A 19,296-nucleotide genomic window follows, 5' to 3' on the forward strand; every position below is an offset into this window, starting at 1 on the left:
TTCAGCTTCCAGGTTGGATACCCCCATCGCATCCAAAGAACTGCCTGCCAGGTGTTCTCTGCGGACCTGGCCACCTGCTCTCCGGTGCCGCTCCCCCTGGAAGACAGGCCCCCTCAGGGGCTTCACCCCGCACCCCACCACCCTGCCAGGGCTCCATCCACATGCACTAGGTGGGGAGCTGGGCTTGCATCCTTTGAGGCCGAAGGCAAGATGGGCCCTAGCCTGCCCCCTTCTCAGTCCTGAGCCCTGCACCCAGGAAGCTTCGACAGGAAGCTAGGGCTGGAGGACAGGGCAGAGCTTTCAGGGCATGTCCCACCCCCACCTGACGAAGGCGCACAGGTGGACTCCGGGGCACACTGAGGATGGCTGTGGCAGAGGGGCTCTGGGCTGCTCCTCCCTAGAAGACACTCTATGGCCGCCTGCCCCGGCTGCCCTGGCCTCTTGCCTGTTTCCTGTCCTGTCTGGGGCGCCGCAGGGGGAAGGGGCTGCACACAGCAGTGGCCTCTGCTAGCCCCGTTCTCAGGGCGGGAGGCGAGGCCAGCGGAGCGCTAATTAGCATGCTGCTTGTGGGCCGAGTTAGGAATGTAATTACTGCGGGAGGCAGAGCCTGCCCGAGGAATGCATTTTGAAGGTTACCATAGGAATCTGCGCTGGCCTATTCATCCCGCAATACTAATCACAGTCATGAGGAAGGGATTGGGGACAGCGCTAGGCTCACATCTGAGGGGATGCCGGGAACAAAGCGCACACTTGCTCCTTAACCCTTTGGGGTCCAGACCGGTGACCATCCGAGGGGTCCTTTCCCGGGCCCAGGCCTCAGGTGCAAAGCTGCGCTCCGGAAGAGCCTGCTGACCGGCCCCTGGCCCGGAGAGGGCCCTGACCAGACCGTGCGTCCACACACAGCGCCCTTCCGTCTCTGGACCCACAGGGGAGAGAGTGCTGCAGTGCAGACCGGAGCCTCTACTCTGGGCCAGGTGCCTGCAGGAAGCGGGGTGTCAGAGCTGTGACGAGGCCGGGCTGGGCCCTCAAGGTTGGGCCCAGGGAGGCTGGCGGGCAGGACAGTGGTATCTCCAGGTCTAAGCCCGCAGGACACCAGGCGGGCAGTGGACGCTCCTGCTCCCCAGTGAGGAGCCTGTGGCCATCGTGGAGAGGTCTCACTCCTTTGGGAGATGGCCCTGCTTCTCCTCCTGCCCAGGCACTCCTGACAGCTCCTTCCAGCACCTTCCAGAGGGGACAGCAGATCCTCCCATGATACCTGCTCCAGAACAGTCCGTCCTGCCTCCTCCCCATGCGCTGAGGGACACCCTGTAAGAGCCCTATCCTTGGAGGCCACCCCACCTCCAGGTGCGTGTTCACCTCTCATGCATGTGTTCAGTGAGCGTTCATGAAGTGGCCACTGGGTACCAGATGCTGTCAGGAACCGGGAGGAGCAGGAGGAGCATGTGGGCAGGGTGGCCATGGCCCAGGAATGCACAGTGAGGGCCGGGTGACATGGGGAGCGGGGGGGCTCCAAGGAAGACTTCACCAGGGGTTTGTAGCCCAGAGGGGCCAGCCAGGGTGACGAGGAGGCTGCAGCTCTGAACGAAGGCGGAAGAAGTGATCTGGGGAGAGGGCCGCCGGCACGTGCTCCTGGATGTGTAGGCAGGGCCAGCAGCACCAGCTCTCTAGACCTTAGAGGCCACAGCTCCACTGGTCTCACTTGGTGGGGGTTACTTATCTCTGAGCCCCTGTCCCTGGCTGGACTGAGGGCTTCTTGAGGGCTGGCTGGGGGGCCCACCCTTGTGAACACGGGACAGACACCTGCTGTGGTCTCCCACACATGAGATGCCAGCTGACTCAGCACCCTGTCCTCTCCAGCGCTGTCCCTCCTCGGGCAGCCTCTGCCTGTTCACTCAAGCTTCTAGAACAGCAAGGCCCTGTGCGTGGAGGCATTTGCCTTCCAGCCCCTCCCAGCTCCTTCTAGCACCTTCCAGCAAGGACGGCAGGTCTTGGGCTGCCTCTGCACAGCCCCGACTTCCCTCGGGGAGGCTGCCTCCCGGGTCCCCACAGGGCCGCCTGGGAGCTGGAGTCCTGAAAAGGCTGGAAGCGGGGAGCAAGCCTGCAGGCTCCTGAGCCACGCTGTTCTCATCAGACCTCGGGGGACCCTGTCTCCGTGGGAATCCGCCATTCAGTGGTGGCCCAAAGAGCTGTGTGTTATCAACACGCCTTTACCCGGCCAAGGAGCAGTGACTTCAGCGGAGGAAGGCAATTTGTTTGTGAATTTTGCCCTTTGTTATGGAAAGCTGCTGGGTTTTAAAAAATTGTATAGGTTTGAACCGTTAACTCCCAGGGTAGTCCCGCCCTGTGGATGGGGAAGTTTGTGGATGTGTTTATTTCTTTATTTTTTAAAAAAACATACAGAATTGATGTTAAGTAGCCGTATGCAAATTCCCTGGGGCCTGTGGATTTTATTCTCTTGAAATCTTATTGAAAAGGCTCAACCCCACAAAAACGGGGAAAATTGTGCTCTCCAGAGCAGCCCTGATTTCCAGGGACGCCTCTCAGGTTTGAGGCCTGTCTTTAAGCTCGTGTAGCCTCTCGGAACGGTGCATGCATGCCAATTACAGAACTCGCGTCCCCTCCCGCCCTGCACACCTGCTCAAGGAAATGTCCAGTGGCCTGGGCACCCCCCACAGGTTTTTCTGCACCATCCCTCGGGGGCTGGCGTTTTGGGCAGTATGCCAGGTTATCACTAACAGTGATGCTCAGAGACCCAGGATGAAGAGCCGCTGCTAGTCAACACGGCATTGCAAGGAAGGGCATGGGGTTCCCTCAAATTCACAGGGCGAAGCCCTAACCTCAGGAGCTCAGAATGTATTTGGAGAGAGGGTCTGTAAAGAGACGATTAAGCTAAAGGGAGGTCATTAGGAAGGGCCCTAATCCAATAGGACGGGTGTCCTTAGAAGATGAGGACACAGATGCAGAGGGATGACCATGAGAAGACAAAGGCAGAAGACAGGCTCAGGAGGGGCCTCAGGAGGGGCCTCAGGAGCAACCAGCACCACGGGGACCCTTTGCTTTGAGAAAACAAACTCCTGCTGTCTAAGCCGCCCAGTCTGTGGTCCTCGGTCCTCGGTTACGGCCGCCCCAGCTGACCAGGACAGGCGTGGTGGTCAGAGACGGAGTCGCCCATCTCCATCTCTCCTGACATTGCTCTCGCAGTGGCCCCAGGTCCAGCAGTATTAGAGGAGGACCTGTTGAACCTATTCGCACCCCAGACTGGGAGGAACCTGAGCTCCTGTGACGCCTCTGTGCACACAGGATCGCATCTTCCAGTTTCAGGGAGAGGAAGATTTGAAGGAAACAATACATTCAGACTCACGTCACCTGGGATGTTAGGTGGCCCTGATGTTGGGCTACTCTGACCTCCAAAGCAGCGGGGCTACCTCCCACCTGAGCATCTGCTCTGGAAGAGGAAGGGGAGGAGCCACACATGAGGTAGGAAGCAGATGGTCCCAGCCCATCCAGAGTCCCTTCTGCAGGGGCCCCAGCGGGCAGGCTGTTTGCTCACTGAGAATCTGGTAACAGGTACAGGTCTCCTTGTTCAGGCAATGGTTTGGGTCCTTCAGTGGAGCAGTTGGAGATAACTGGAAAGCCAGAAAGGGCCACAAAAGCATATTAAAGCCCATCCCCAGGGGCGAACTCTGTGCACACTGCAGAAAAACCCATGAGCACACTTCCCCAAATGCCCAGAGATGGAAATGCCCGGAGATGGAAATGCCCAGAGATGGAAATGCAGGACACTTCAGATCCAACCGTCCAGTCTAGGCAGGGATGCTGGGGGGTCCCACCTGCTGTTCAAGGCTGGGGATGGGGTTTTGAGGATTCAGAGCTGAAACTTTTAGCTAAGATCCCACCAGTGGGCCCAACCCACGAGGACCCCAGAGGCGGCTTCCCGTGACAGTCTTTATTCCAGGATTCCATCAGGAGGCTGACCTGAGCTGACAGGCCCCAGAGAACCAGAGGGGACAGCTACGAGGTGGCCGGGTGCTGGCAGGTCCTCCTTACCCTGAGTGCCCTCCCAGCTCTGCTGGGGAGGCCTGGGTGGTGGCGCCACCCTACCTGGCTCCCTGTGTGGCCTGGACTCGCTACCCACCCTCTCTGAGCTTTGGGTTCTCCACTGTGAAATGGGGCTCCTGGGAGCATTGAACGAGGCTGTTCAGCCCGGACGTTGCTGTGGCCGGGATATCCTCCCCAACTCTGCCTTCACTGGTTTTGTAAATTAGGACCTCATACAAGGTTGGGGTTAGAAAGTCCTGTTGCTGAGAATGTTGAAACCCCCCCCCCCCCCCGTGTAAACTCTCCTTCCTTGGAGGGGCTGTGCTTTTCGGAGGGCCTCCAGCCAGCAGAAACTGTGCCCCAGCCCAGGACTCTAGCACTAGGTCCAGCTGGGACTGGGGGTCTCGGGGTGGGGGGACAAGAACGGGTGGTTTTCCCAGTCTTGCTCTAACACAGATGTAACCATGCATAGAAAGTTCCAGATCACACATGCTGAGCTGGGCCGGCATTCCTTCTCAGTCTCAAGCTGCCTTGAGGACATGTGCCATTTTCCCCCACCCCTGGCTGGCCGTCTGACCTTGCCAAGTTCCGTTCCCTCACTTGGTGGCTTCCGGCTCTGCCAGGCCCAGAGCAGAGACCCCCACGGGTGCTCCGGCTCCTCCATGCACAGTGTCGGGGGAGCAGTCAGAGCTCAGGCCAAGCCTGCCCTCCTGTGCCAGGATTCTGTGGCCTCTCCAGGCCCCGTGTCCCCTTCCCCGATGGCCACCGCTCCCCCAGCCTGTCCCGAAGGTGCTGGGACGTCCGCTCACGCTGGTGGTGCGGCCGCCCATTCAGGACAGATAAGCCCCTTTAGAAAACGAGGGGGAATTTAATTCAGTGCCTGAGTGACAGCGCGAAGATTTATCCCCTGGCCAGACAATACGGCCCTGGGGCTTTAATCTCCCCTAGACAATGCACTGCCTCGCGGCCCTCATCTCAGGCTTTTCCCACGATGGCTGGTGATTAGCCGAGGTGCGTTGGATGGGAGCCACTATCTCTCGGGAAGAGTGTTTGCTCGTCCGCCGGGGCCAGCGGGAGGAGGAGCAGGAGGAGAGCTTAGCTCATCGTGGCACAGTCTCTGTTCCCCAGACCGCAGGGGCACGGAGAGGAGGCTTCCTGCGGCATCCTGCAGTGCCAGCCGGTCGAGATGGGGACATACCTGGGGCCCAACAGCATCCACTCCCGCCGAGGGCATTCCCCATGAGGGAGCAGCCCCTGTACTCAGCCGGACACCTGCCCCCTCCAATGCCCCTTCCTCAGGCTCCCCGGGGAATGTCAGCCAGCAGCCACATGACCAAGTGCCACCCGTCACCTTCAACAAGCTCCTCCCCATCGCGGGTACTTGTGGCACCACCCTTTCCGGGCCATATTCATCTCTCACCTTCCACTCTCATGGCGCCACAGCTGGATCCGGCTGTGCTGAGTCAGCCCAGGTCCTCCTGTCCTGCGTGCCACCCCACAGGACCCACCAGCCCTATACGGCGTGTGTGGGCACATCTATCTTCCACATGGGAACCTCACCCGGGGCAAGCTCCTCCCTGGGCAAACGGGTTACATGGGGGACTCCAGGAGGCGGCGACAGACGCCCCTTGGGAACTGGGGGTGCTTGGGAAGACCGTGGGCTGTGCCTGGAGCTCGCTTCTCCAGGCCTGTCGAATGCCTCAGGAAGCCCCCGCAGAGGCCCCGTCCACTGAGGGCAGGGGGTGGAGGTACAACAGCGGCGCCACAGAGAACAGCTCAGCTGCCCCACACCCCAGCCATCATGTCCTAAAGACTCATCCATGTCCCAGGCCACCATCCACGGTCAGGGATGGGGAGGTGGCTCAGCCTGAGGACTCGCTGGAAGACAGGACCCAGTAGAGGACTTAAAGACAGGAGCTAAAGCAGCCGAAAGTCACTCTGCATTTTATGAAGACCGAACGGGTCCGTGATGTGGCGTTGCTGCTGCAGGCATCCATCTGCCTCTCTCCCAGAGAGTGGGTGCAGGGGCTATGTCACAGAGCGGGCAGGGGGCAAGCCCTGCTCTGGTCCCCACCTCTCCAGCCAGGGAGGAAGACCAGAGGCCCCAGGGGAGGGCAGGGCCCTTCCTTCCCACGGATGCCAGGGGACAGCCACCTGTCAGGGACCCACAGGGCAGTGCCGGGCTGCTCCATGCCCCTCAGAGGACAGGGCTTAGAGGAGCAGGCGCCCTCTAAGGCTCCCTCACCTGGGGTTGCCGAGCCCAGTGGCCTCCATCTCATAGGTGCCTCCTGGGGGCAGCCTTTGCTTGCCACCTGACCCCCGATTCCTGTGCCCATCTTTGTCCATGAGAGCCTCCGGGTCCTCTGTAGCTGCACTGGAAGGAGGTGGAGAAGGAGGGGGCACTATCTCACCCACTCCCACGGCCCTTCACTCTCTAGCACCTGCATTTCCGCCCATGTAGAGGGACGCTGGGAGCGTTTACTCTTAAACGGTCTCTGATGCACGTCTTCCGACACACCTGCCACGGCAGCCCGGTGGGCGGCCCCAGCCCGCACGAGTGAGCCTGCTCCCCAAGTTCCTGATGAGTTCATGCTTGTCTCTGTGACCCACTGCACTTGGCTTGTGCTGGCGGGCCTGGGATCAGGGAGCACCTCTCTCTGTGCTGTGCCTGGAGTGTTTCTGAGCACCCCAAACATCCACAGCCCAGCACCAGCCAGTCCCCAGGAGCTGCCTGCAGGGTGCCAGGATCCTTGCCCCCCACCGCTGGGGACCCCGTGCCGAGCATCCGGAACTCCGGGGCCTCCATGAGGCTGGTTACAGGTATAACTGAAGCCGCACAGTGGGTGCATGTTTCTCCCGGCCCCTTGGCAGCCCTGCCAGGCAGGTGTCACTGTCTGTGTGTTACGGTGAGTTCTAAGCAGTTTGGGGAGTCATTCGGGGTCCCTCAGTGGCAGGCGGCGGAGCCAGGGTTAGAACTGGGTTGGTCAGATGCCCAGTCCACAGCTGAAGGGCTGACCTAAGTGCCCCCAACCTGGGCCCAGCACCCCAGGGGCCATGTGCAGAGCCCCTGAGGAAGCCCATTTGAGAATCCTCATTGCAGGTGGCCTGGATTCCCAGAGGAGCTTGCTTCTCAGCACTCCCACATGCCCCCCGCCACTCTGGGTCCCCTCGACAGGGCTTGACGGAGCGGGTGGCCCAACCCTCCTACTCAGCCGGGGATGGACCAGTTCCTTTGCTCACCCTCCTCAGTGAGGCCGCTCAGCCACTCAGCAGGCACTGAGAAGCAGCATTTGCCGGGTCCTTGGTGGGGAGGTGGAGGCAGCATCATGGATGGGACACAGTTCGCCTGCAGGACCACGCAGCTGGCAGTTAAGGACAGTGGGTATGCAGCAGCCAGGAGCCCAAGGAGGCAGCCAGCTCTGCAGGGCTGAAGCAGCGAGGGGCATCCGAGGAAAACCCCCTTCTTCCTTTAAACTAACAGCACCCCCTTGTAGACCTCAAGAGAAGCAGTTTTATCCCCCAGAGAAACTGACGCATTTTAGAAGACAGGGTTCCAACACAGCGGCCGCGCTCCCTGGGGTGCCTCCCTTCTGTGGCTCTGCCTGGCGTCTTGAAGCCAGAGGAAGCCAGGCCCTGAGTTGGACCTTCGCCCATGGGGGTACCTCACTGGTTGCAGGGGCATCCCTCTCCCCAGCTGGATGGGAGTCTGGGGGAGGCACCTGGGTGGAGCGGCTAGAGGGGGAGACAAGTGGGCCCCTGGGCCAGGCACAGCTGGCCTTTCTGACCATTGAGCCCCCTGCCAGCTTGCCGCTCCGCAGCCCCTCAGTGGGCAGCGAGGGTGACCTCGCCCAAGAGTTGACGCTCCAGGAGCTGGGAGCAGGGAGCCGGCCCCGAGAAAACCTGCTGGGCTGAGGCTGGGGCAGGGTGCAGCCCAGGAGAAGGATTTTCCAGACCCAGGATGGGAAACCGAATCCAGCCCCATGACCCAGAGGAACCTTCCCAGGCCTCAGGGAGACCCTGTGACTGCCGCTGTCTCTGCCTCCCTCCATGACAGGAAGAGCAGCTGCTGAGGCCAGGACCCCCAGAGGGGCTGTGGGGTAGGAATCTCCAGGCTGGAGATGGGAGGGCAGGGCCAGGGGGGGTCACTGGAGGCTGAGCTTTTAGAGGTGCAAGTGGAGAAGAATGCATTTTTAAGTTCATCACTTGTGTGACATCAGCTGGTGCTGGCTTCTGGTCTCTGGAATGAGGGGACCCTGACCAGCACCTACGACCATTCACCTGCGGGGAGACACCAAGTCAGGGCACAGGGGCGGCAGCCTGGCCGCTGTTGTTACGCACAACCACTCTGCTCACTGGGCACCAGCCCCTTTGGAGACGTGGCCCTCGGCAGCCCTGCCAGGCAGACACCATCACGTTCTTTCCATACTCAGAGAAATTGAGAAATTCGTCTGAGGCAGGTCACGTGGACAACAGATGACCCATCAGAGACCAGAGCTTTTTGGACCCGGCTGAACCTCATCCAGCTGTGGGTGCGGAGACAGGCTCCTCAGTTCCACCCTCAACCCTGCCCATGACCTTGGCTGTGAGGGCAGCTTCTCCTAGAATCCCGACCTGGGTAATGTGCTGTCTGACCCCAGCCCCAGCCAAAGCGTCCCCCGGGAGCACACGCACCCCATGCACCCATGGCTGCAGCAGGCGGCTCCCTCGAGAGTCTACTGGAAAGCCTGGGAGAGAAGTGGCGCAGACAGCAGCCTCGGCGTAGTTTTAAATGGGCACAAAATCACCCACGTGGTTCCATGGGTGGCTTCTTCCTAGAAACCACGGCGCTGTCTCACCTGGGGGTGGGCAGAAGCTGCCCAGGCTCCCATGCTGGCACAAGGAAAGATGGGCACTGGGGAAACTGAGGAAGACGAGGGCCACAGCACACCCACGCTGCTCGGCTCTCGCAGGGAGAGACAGCCCACTCACCATCCGCCCCTGCTCTGGAAGCCTCGGAGGGCTCGGCAGCCCTGAGACGGGGCTGTGTCTTCCTCGCTGGTCCAGGTACAGGAGAGGGAGTCCCCGGCGTCCCTCCCTCATGACCCTTCAATGCACAGGCGGCGAGGCACTGAGGGAGGGAAGATGCCCCGGCCAGCAAAAGAGGAAGAGGCAGGTGCAGAGGGGAAGCTCGGGCTTTGCCAGTGGTTTCCAGCATCAGCCACGAGGTGTGGATTCGAAACAGACCCTCGCCCTCTGCACTCAGGCCCAGCCGCCTCTCCTCCCATGACCTCATTCCTTCCCCTACGGCTCCGACTTGACCAGGGATGGCGCACAGAAGCTCCTGGGGGTCCTGCGGGCAGGAGACCTGAGGAAGCGGCCCGCGGGGTTCTGGGGCTGGAGAGGACAGGACGGCGAGGAGGCTGCCTCGGGGGGAACTGCCATGAGCAGGGAGGTTTGAGAACCCAGGGAGAGGCAGGAAAGAAGGCAGATAAGGTGGAAGAGGAGTAGGAAAGCAGAGGTTCCTGCCCACGTGGGGGTTCAAAGCACCGGGGCCTTCCTGGCGTCCAGGATATTCTAAGCATGGGGTGCACACCCTGCACCCCAAATAGACAGGCACCAGGACACTGGGGATGACAGGCAGCCAGGACTGTTGTGGGGCAGGTCCCGAGGGCTTTGCGGGAAAGTGGGGTGTCCCAGCCAGGGCCCACTGAGCTGTTTGGAGGAGAGGACACAGGGAGTGTGACGTTCCACTGGCCCCAGACCCCTGTCACATGCTGAGGGGACCTCAAGTCCACACTGCAGGCAGAGGCCACCCACTGTGGAGGAGGACCCACACAGTGAGCTGTGATATGAGGCTCCCCCGGGGCACCCAAGCAGCCCCCCAGGGCATTCCAAGGGGAAGACGGACCCCCACACGTCACCCCGGACTCCACAGAGTCATCTCCCACACCGACCCCTGCCCCCTCAAATCCTACCCTCCTGGCCGGGGCCAGAGGCTGCCTGCAGCACACACCGTGTGGCTGTGTCTTGAGGTGGCTATGTCTCAGGGCAGCACAGGGGTCCCCAGGGTATCTGGAGGAGGAGACCGTCCTGTCAATCCTGTGGATGTGGAAGCTGAGTCCAGGGGGCACTAAAAGGACCAGCAGTCCAGCCCGGCCCCCCATAAGGCACACACACAGTGCTTGGGCTCCCCTGGGACACAGCTGCACAGGGCTGTGCTCGAGGTCCTATGGGCTTTCTGCCTTAGGAGTGCCCCCCACCCCAGGAGGGGGACACCGCTGTCCATATGACCTGTGAGGGTAGGTCTGAGCCCAGGACATCTGGCACCTCAGCGGCACCTGGCACCACTGGAGACACACTGAGTTCGCTACTCCGCTTCCTCTGCAGCCCTCTTCTCAGCTGCCTCCCTGGACAGCCCTGGGCCACCTCAACCCAGCTGCAGGGCTGCTGGATGAGGCCTGGTCACCAAGTGCCAGCGTGGTTTGGGCTGGCGGTCAGGAAGGTGGGGCTCCAGCCTGGCTTTTCACGCACTGAGCTGGAGAGGGGCCTTCTCATCACAGGCAGGTGGGCAGGGCCCTGGGAGACCCCTGGCCGCTCGTCTGGGCCAGTGCCCCATCAAGACAAGCCATGGGATCCTGGCTCAGCGTCTCCCCAGCTGGGGAGTAGGCCAGGGCAGCAGAGCCGTCCCCTCCCGCTGGCTTCATCTCACCCAGCACGGGCAATTCCCCCATGCGGCCGTGAGAAGGTCTCGGTCACGAGCACCAGGGGTTCCAGGCTGTGTGGCTCCATCCACATCAGCAAAGACCAGGAAGGAAGACCCACCTGGCACTCATGCAGACCCCTCCTTCCCACCAGGAGTCCCACAGCGACCATAGCAGGGACAAGGCCCCCGCCTGCCTGGCTACAGGGAGTCCAGGGAGCCCGAGAAGCACCTGGGGGAGCCTTGCTCATTTAGGCAGGAACGGCGCAGCCACTGAAACTCCTTGCTGGGCCGGCGCTCAGGGGATGCCGGCGTGTTCTGTGAAACGAGTCTGTTCACACCAATAAGCAAAACATATTCCTGGTCATCAGCATGGAAGTCACCTCTTCATCACAGCTCACCAGGGCCCAGTGGAAATGACGGCCATGCTTTATAGCATCCCAGACCCGGCTCTGAACCTGCCGGGGGCTGAGAAGGGCAGCCATGTCTGCACTCCTGTGCCCAAACTGCCCTCTGACTGACCGGATCACGATGCCAAGCTAATAGCTGCCAGTCCGGCATGAACAGGCCTGAGACAGGCTGGGGCTGGGGGCCGGCATTGACCTTGGGAGCCCATGTCCCTGCAGGGTAATGTGGCTGGTACTCTACTCAAATTTACTTCTAAGTCGTTCCACTCTGACAGTTCCGTGGCCGCCCAAGGGGTGCTTAGGAGCCACCCAGGAGCTGTGGAGGCAGGGGGGGATGGCGGGTGCCTGCTGCCTGTGCACCCCCGTGCCACCAGTCACCTGTCCCCTCTGCTGATCCAGGCCTGGGCGGCGAGAGTTCCCCTTTCCCTCCCCAGCTCTGCCCTGCGTGCCCCGGCCCGCCTCTTGCCCTGCACACTCAGGTGTTCGTTTCTGGGTCACCCGCAGCCACAGACCACACTGGCTGCAGCCACCACTTTCCCCAGACCAAGTTGCTGGCTGGTGTCACCACTTCTGTCTGGCACTTCCTGAAACACAGCAGCCTGACCACAGAATCGCAGAAGCCCACACACTCGTGGCAACTTCTAAAAACTTCTCGGGGCTCAGGGAAATTTGCCAGGAACTCCTTCCTTGTCTCACCTGCTCTCCGCTCGGGTGGGTTGGGGTGCACAGGCCTGGCCCCACAGACCCCCGCACGCTCCCCCTCCTTCTCTGCGCTTTGGGGCTGGGCCAAATTGGCCATTCCTCAGCCATAGCCAGGTGGGAGTGGGCATTTGCCCCGAGCTCTGGCGGGCTAGCCTCACGCTGTCCACTCTCCCTCCCTGCCCTGCTTTCATCTCTTTCCTAGGGCCCGCCTTTCTACCTTACCACCACCACAGCATGCAGCCTCCGAGAACTCATGTGAACCCCACAATCTAAGGGGCCCACGGGCACTGCGACCTCAGCCTGCACAACCAGACACACAGTGGAGACACTGGTGGTCCCAGGGCGCCCAGAGGCAGAAAGCACATGACCTGTGGCATTGAGGCTCTCGTTCCCCACTTGATTCCAGGGCCCCCAAAGTCTAGAGAAACAATCAATTGATTCTGGAAGGGGACTCTTCATGGGCAGATGGTTTCTGACCAAGCCCCAGCCGCATCCCAGTCTGACCGTGTTTGCAGCCTGGCTGTACGGAAATGTGGAGGGCAGACTGTCCTGGTGCTCCCAAACATCCCAACGCTGGACAGTACCCAGGCTCAGCCTCCAGCATGGAGCTAGCCTGGGCTCTGCTCTGACATTGGGCTAGCCTGGGCTTTGCCTCTGAAATAGGGGTAGCCTGGGGTCTCCTGACATCAGCCAGCCTGGGCCCTTCAAGAGGTCTGGGTGAGGAAAACAGTATTAAGGGGTGAGAACTCCTCTTTTCACCACTTCTCACTTCTCAGCCGGGTCAGGAGAAGAGGTCTGCTCAGGGAAGTTGCTGCTGAGGGCGGTCAACCAGGGTTGGCCCCATGTTCCTGGCTTTACAGGCATTAGACAGTGATTCCAGAGTTGGGACGCCACCTCCGTCCCTGCAGCAGGGAGCACTTGGCCCAAGGGGCCCCAGGGGTAGAGGTAGCAGCCCTGCCTGCCTCTCACTTCTGTCTATGTCAAAGTCGTGGAAAAGGGGCCGCAGCTGCAAGGTTTCCCCTCTGCCCCTGGGTCTAAGATGTTGCCTTGAGATTTCATGTCCTCCCTGAGACAGCCCCTGACCCCAGCCCCAGCCCAGGTTGCCACCCTGGAGCTGCCGGGAGACCCCAAAGTGCATCAGCCCCCAGCTCGTGGGTCAGAGCCCAGACCAGGGGTGCCCAGGCAGAGGGAGGAGGCTCCCTGCACCAGGCGTACATCCAGCACGTGGTTGTGCAGACCCCTCCACAGAGCCCTGAGGACGCCCGGCCGGCCTGAGGGGGATGTAGTGTGTGCCTCCCACTCACTTCCCACTTGCTGATCAGAAATGGTGAGTGCTGGATGTTTTCTAACTAAACAGTACATTTTGCCAAGGAAATAAAAAGACAGCTCCCAGCATGTCCATGGTCACGATGCCCCGATCCTGAGACCTGCTCCATTCATGGACCCAAGTGCTGGTGGCACTCGGTGCCTGCAGGGTATGGGCACGTGTGAGGAGAAGCATGCCTGCAGGGTATGAGCACGTGTGAGGATGAGCAATGCGGCAGGACCCGGTGCCTTTGCCCCTGGTGGCTGACACCCTCAGGAGCACACAGTAGCCTCTGCCTCGGGGCTCACGAACAGCAGCCCTCATGCCTGGCACCTCCCTGCAAGACTGCCTCTCTGAGCCCCTGGGGTCGGGCCCTGCTGCAGAGCCATACCGCGTCTCCCACCACCTGGGGCTCCGGGCACAGTCACGGTGCTCTCTGAGCCTGGCGTCCACGTCTACAAGCAGGTGACACCAGCACCATGCAGCAGTGCCATGACACGGGGGTCCAGGGAGTGTCCTGCATGGTCCACCCTTATCCCCGGCTGGCTCCATCTTATCCTCTATACTGAGACCTGCGTCCCGCTCCCCACGAAGCCGTCCTGGGGCTCACGCGGCCCTCCCAAACCCAGCATCTCTCACAGTCCCACTGATTTTCCAGGCAGGCTCTACAATGTGAATTATCTCGCATCTGACCACCTGCCAACCATCCATCACCCCTATTAGAGGGAGGCCCTCTGGGGACAGGCCCTTTCTCTCCAGGCTGGGTCCCCACTGGGCCTTGGGGCTCACAGAGTCGGGGTGAGTGGGGGCCCCTCCATCAGCCTGAGTCCACTTGGAGCAGCCGGCTCCACCCCAAGCTCACGGCCCCTATGTCTATGGAGGGACAGCTCCATCCCCTCCCCCCAGGGCTGTGGGGTGATCATGCAAGGAGCTCAGCACAGCTGCTGGTGGAGTGGGTGCTCAGCAAAGGCAGCTGCGGCCCTGCCTGGCAGAGGTGCCCTCCGCAGCAGGGACCCCAGCCTCCCTCAGACTCTCCCACAGTAATGAGGGATACAGGGAGAAGTATGGCACAGCCAGGGGGCAGGCGGGGAGAGGAGCTGGATGAGGATTGGATTTGACCCAACCCTGGCCCTTCTCACCAACTCCCCCTGGATCTGAGTCCTGCTGAAAAGCTGAGCATTGCCAGCCTGGGCATTGCCAGGAAGATGGGCCTTGGAAGATGAAGGAGAAGTTGTCATCTCCGTGCGGGCCTGGCTGCACCCACCTGAGTGAAGTCCAGTGCTGGTAACGTCCCAGGTGACCTCCACTCCCAACCAGCCTCTCCCTGGGCCTCAGTTTCCCCATCCAGACGCCCTGGGTTTCAGAGAGCCTGTCTGGCTTGGCCAGGTCACGTCTGATGGAAGTGCTCTGTGTGGTTTAAGCTGCTATTGGTCAGTGGCTCCTTGGGACTGGATTTGGTCTCCCTGTTAGCAGTCATTCCTGTCTTTCCCCTCGTGTCTCCTCATGGCGCCCTGGCATTTAGAGAAGAAGCCCCGTCCAGAGCCAGAGCTTGGGGTTGCAGGGAGAGTCGGCAGGTGAGGTCTCCAGGCAGACTTGTGGGGAGAAATGTGACTTTCCTGAGCTAGACCCTGGAGCCCCGGGGGCTGTCTGCTTCTCGTTCGTGGCTCCCCATAGATCACACGCAAGGACACCCAGGCCTGTGCACCTCTGAAGCAGGTCCTGGAGATTCTGCTTTCGGCTCGGAGCCTGAGGGTCCTGTCTCCCGCCCGGCAGGAGTGTCAGCTGCTGCTTCTGGGAACCTAAATTAGATGGCCAGTATGGCCTTCAGGGGCCGGTGCCCAGGCAAAGACCCGGCCCCTTTCAATCTAGGCTCAGGCAGTGGTGCAGCCAAGTTCAAAGTCAGAGGCTTTGGGGTTCTGACGTGACCTGTTGGTGTCAGACTGGGGAGTATCCAGGCTGTGTGTCCAAGTCTGCCCAGGGACAGAGTCAGGTGAGAAGCCCTTGGGCGTGGGCGTGCAATCTGCCTCTTCGTGGGGACCCGCACCTGGAGAGAGCACAAGAAGCCCGGCCTTTGCCTCCATTTGGGTGAAAACAGCCACTGGCTGCCTGAGGAATGTCCACGTTTCGTGGGAGCCAGGTGCCCAGCCTGTGTGCACAGGCTCAGAGGAGCTCCACCAGGCCTGCCCAATGGCAGTCACCAATCCCCACCCAGCCTCGGGGGCATGTGGTGCTTCTCACTGGGCCAGCTCCGGTGCCTGAGTCCCCCAGCTGGACTCCCTCGGAAGTGGACGGCAGCGCCTCGGGAAAGCGGCAGTCACAGCCCTCAGTGTCAAGCCCCGTCTGCTGGGCAGTCCCGGGCCAGGTCTGGACGCTCCATGTCCTGTGGGGGACCAGCTCCGCGGTAGCGTTCAGGGCACATCTGGGCACCAGGGAGCTTGCTGGCATTCTCTTCTCCAGTCCCCATGGCACGAATGAGCACACAGGGCCATCCTGGCTGCGGGCTTGGTTTGCCTTTGAATGGCAGTCTACTTTGCGGGGAGGTTATATCTTATTTGTCAGGTGAAGCTATGAGCAAGTACGAGGCTGGAATAGAGCTTCTTGGAACTTTGGGAGATGCAGAGTAGGCGCCACCCATAAAAAGCCATGGAAGTGCGGCAGGAATGAATGAATGAGTGAATGAATGAGTGGATTTTAGACGCTGGGACACAGTGTTTCCAAGGAGCTTTCTCTGTAGCTGGCGTCGGTCGGCCGGAGGAAGTTGGAGCGAGTCACCAGCTTGGTGTTCCTATTTTCAGGAAATCAAATGGAGCATCCCTGGTGGGGGTGGGAGACCCGGCCTCGGGACAAATATCCTGGATCAGGCTCAGCCCGGAGGAGACGCAATGACCAGGGGAATTCGACAACGCCAGACCGGAGGCTCCCTGCACTTCCTCGGCAGTGGCCACTGTCCCAGAGCGAGCCACGCGGGGAGCCCCTCGCCAGCAGGTGCATTGCTGTTTAAATTAGGAAACGCTGTTGTAGAAAGGCCAGAATGAACAGTCTTGGTTTTCTGGCCTGGAGATGCTTGGCGGGGGTTTTATTTTCCCCACATGGGAAGGCTGACAGGCTACTGTGCTCTGAGAAGTTTCCACCCGCTTCCGCCTCCTGAGAACCAGCTCGCACTGCCTCCCTCAGCTCCGAGTTCCCAGACCACAGAGGGTGCAGCCAGGTGGAAGCAGCTACGGTCCTACGGTGCACGTGGCCACAGCCCCGGTGTGGAGTGGGTCCTGGGGATCCCCACACCCCTCAGAATGGAGGTTCCGCCTGGGCTACCAGCTGTCCCCATTGTGCAGGGGTTGGGTGCAAGGAGTTTCGGGGTCCACACCCTTTCTCCAGGCAGGGGCCGGGGCTGGTGCAGACATGACCTCCATCCAAACATCGAGTGGGAGGGGCCCAGGCCTGCAAACACCCTCACCGCTGAGGACAGGTGGGGTGACAAGGGACCAGGTACCAGGCAGCTCTCAGAATCCCTGCATCTCGGACTGACACGATGGCTCACGCCTGTAATCCCAGCACTTTGGGAGGCCGAGGCGGGGGATCACCTGAGGTCAGGAGTTCAAGACCAGCCTGGCCAATATGGTGAAACCCCATCTCTGCTAAAAATACAAAAATTAGCCGGGCGTGGTGGCGCACGTCTGTAGTCCTAGCTTCTCAGGAGACTGAGGTAGGAGAATCGCTTGAACCCAGGAGGCAGAGGTTGCAGTGAGCCGAGATCACGCCATTGCACTCCAGCCTGGGTGACACAGCAAGACCCCGTCTCCAATAAATAAATAAATAAATAAATAAAATAATAATAAAAGAATCCCTGCATCTCCCAGCACATGTGTGGAGAGGGGTCCTTGTGAAGTGGGCCTGGGTCTAAACTAGAAACTGGTCTCACTCCAATCAGGGAAAGGCAGGAGATAGGAGGGGTTGGGAAGGTCCAGCCACAGCCTCGCAGCCCTAGTGAGTGGCCCAGGGCTTGGGAACCTGGGAACCAGCGTGCAGGTGTCACTGAGCAGATCCTCCGCCTCTTCCAGACAAAAACATCCCTTGGTCCGTCCTTATCCAGAGGAAGGGTCGGGGTGGGGCCAGAACATGGAGGAAGTTCTGGAAATGTGTCTCATTCCTCTCCACCCAGCGCAGCCAAGGGTCCAGCTTTAAGTTTATTCAAACACATAAGAGCACTCTGTGGGAAAGCCTGCTGGGGGGGAGGGGTTGTTACTGGTTTCTGGATTGTTCTCAGTGACTTGAGCCCCCAGCTCTCTGGTTGAATGCAACAGAAGGGAAAGGTGGGTTTTTTTGTTTTGTTTTGTTTTGTTTTTATTGCTTTCTAGACTGTGCCCAGTGACTTCGGCCCCCAGCTCCCTGACTGAATGTAACTGCAACTCCAGAGTCCTGCCCACGTCCTCGGCGAGGAGATTTCTCAGCCAAACAAAACTCCTGTGTGTGCAAGCTGCACTGGCAGCAGTGGCGGAGGTCAGGCAACGGAGCAGCACAGGGAGAATGTAGAAAATAGACAATCCTGTTGGAAGTTTAGGCCTCATAAATCTCCACCGGGCTGCTGGCTGACTTTAGAAGGTGAGAGAAACAGCAGTGAAATAAGGAGGGCAAGAAGGCGGTGGCACCAGGGCCAAAGAGCAGGGGCGTCTCAGGGGACGGAGGGAAACAGCTCACTGAGAAATGTAGTGTAATCTTTGCTCAACCACAAACAGGAGGCCAGACCCCAGAGCACAAACAGAAACGCGCCTCCCTGGAAAATTGATTTGTCAATAACCAGAGACTCGTCGTCCAAAGGCATCTCAAGGTGGTTAAAAAAAGAAGAGTAAAAATGGAAACGATATGGTACTGGCAGAGACACTCAAGATGGGATTTTTGAAAAGAGTGATTCCAGCCATCACGAGGGCCACTGGCCAACCCTGGATTGATCATCTGGACACGGCATTCCTTGGTCATGTCCAAGGAAACAGGGTGCATTGGGCATTTTTGACTAAGAATGCATCTGCAGATAAGGAAATCAAAGTTGGTTTCAATCTCCTCCTATGATCTAAAAACTACCCCCAACAGACCCAGAAAATGTGAATTTCCTCTTTTAGGGCTGGGCAGCCCACCACAGGCAAGGAAGGACCCTAACCTAACCTGACCTCAAGGCAGGAGCAACTTCCTGCCAGCCGATCCAGAGGGGGATGTCCAGGACTACTGCCCACCTGCTCTCACGTTCCTTGGCCCATGCTCTGGGGTGCACTGGGTGCTAAGATCACAGGGTGTCTTGCTGCTGTAGAAGGGATGTGAAGGTGGGAGGCCCTGGCTGGCTCACAGGTGGGGCTGGTCTCAGGTGGGGCTGGTCTCAGGTGGGGCTGGTCACAGGTGGCGCTGGCTCACAGGTGGGGCTGGTCTCAGGTGGGGCTGGTCACAGGTGGCGCTGGTCTCAGGTGGGGCTGGTCACAGGTGGGGCTGGTCTCAGGTGGGGCTGACAAGCACATGGTGAGGCCTCCTCTTCTGAAAGAATCCTCACGTTAACCCTTCACCTCCAAAGGAACAGGCGCTCCCAAGACGGTCTCCGGCAGCACCTGCAGAGTTTCCATATGAACTACGAGCATGTCGGTGTTGGCCTGAGAACTTTGGTCACTTGGACTTCAGCCTTTCTCTTTCCTTTTTTTCTTTTTCACTCTTTCTTTTCTTTTTCTAACTTTCATTGGAGGTGAGTGATACCATGTTTAGATTGCGGAATTCCATCGCTTAATTGCTTCACTACTGGAAATTTCAGAAGACTTCTCATTTTTCACTGAAATCTCCAGGCGCGAGCGCATTTCTGCAGATCTTTTGCCTAATTAACGGCATGCTCCATAAAAAAAATAAAGAAATGAAGACGGCAAGCCCCGGCAGACGACGCCAAGAACCACTCGTTAGCTCCGAAAGGAAGCAGCGGAGTAACTTGGGAAAATCTCCACCCAAAAACTCTCTGGGGGAGGACGTCAGTGGCCGGGCCTGGGTCTGGCCGCTGCAGCTGGGGGAGAGGAGCCCTGGTCTCCCTTTCCAGCCCTTCTGCTTCCAGACAGGACCAGGAGACATCTCGATGAAAAGGCAGCCCAGCAGGAGGAGGCCGGGAGCAGAGGGAGGACCCTGCACCCACCCCTCGGGCGTTT

The 19,296-nt window shown here is 59.9% G+C and overlaps 2 protein-coding genes across 7 annotated transcripts in view; both read right to left on the minus strand.

The window, feature by feature from the left end:
• Window positions 1-19,296, minus strand: part of LOC105496680 (PR/SET domain 16) — a 364,998-nt gene that overhangs the window by 328,157 nt on the left and 17,545 nt on the right. The gene's annotated exons all lie outside the window — the stretch shown is intronic.
• LOC112429339 (uncharacterized) overlaps window positions 1-19,296 on the minus strand; it is a 35,293-nt gene continuing 15,997 nt past the window's right edge. The window contains exon 2 of the mRNA XM_071067521.1: window positions 1-19,296. This exon is cut by the window's right edge and continues 13,865 nt beyond it. Coding sequence (XP_070923622.1) covers window positions 9,114-10,181 — 1,068 coding nt within the window. The 5' untranslated portion in view covers window positions 10,182-19,296 and the 3' untranslated portion in view covers window positions 1-9,113.

The sequence above is a fragment of the Macaca nemestrina genome, chromosome 1 (assembly GCF_043159975.1).
Source record: "Macaca nemestrina isolate mMacNem1 chromosome 1, mMacNem.hap1, whole genome shotgun sequence".
Lineage (NCBI taxonomy): Eukaryota > Metazoa > Chordata > Mammalia > Primates > Cercopithecidae > Macaca > Macaca nemestrina.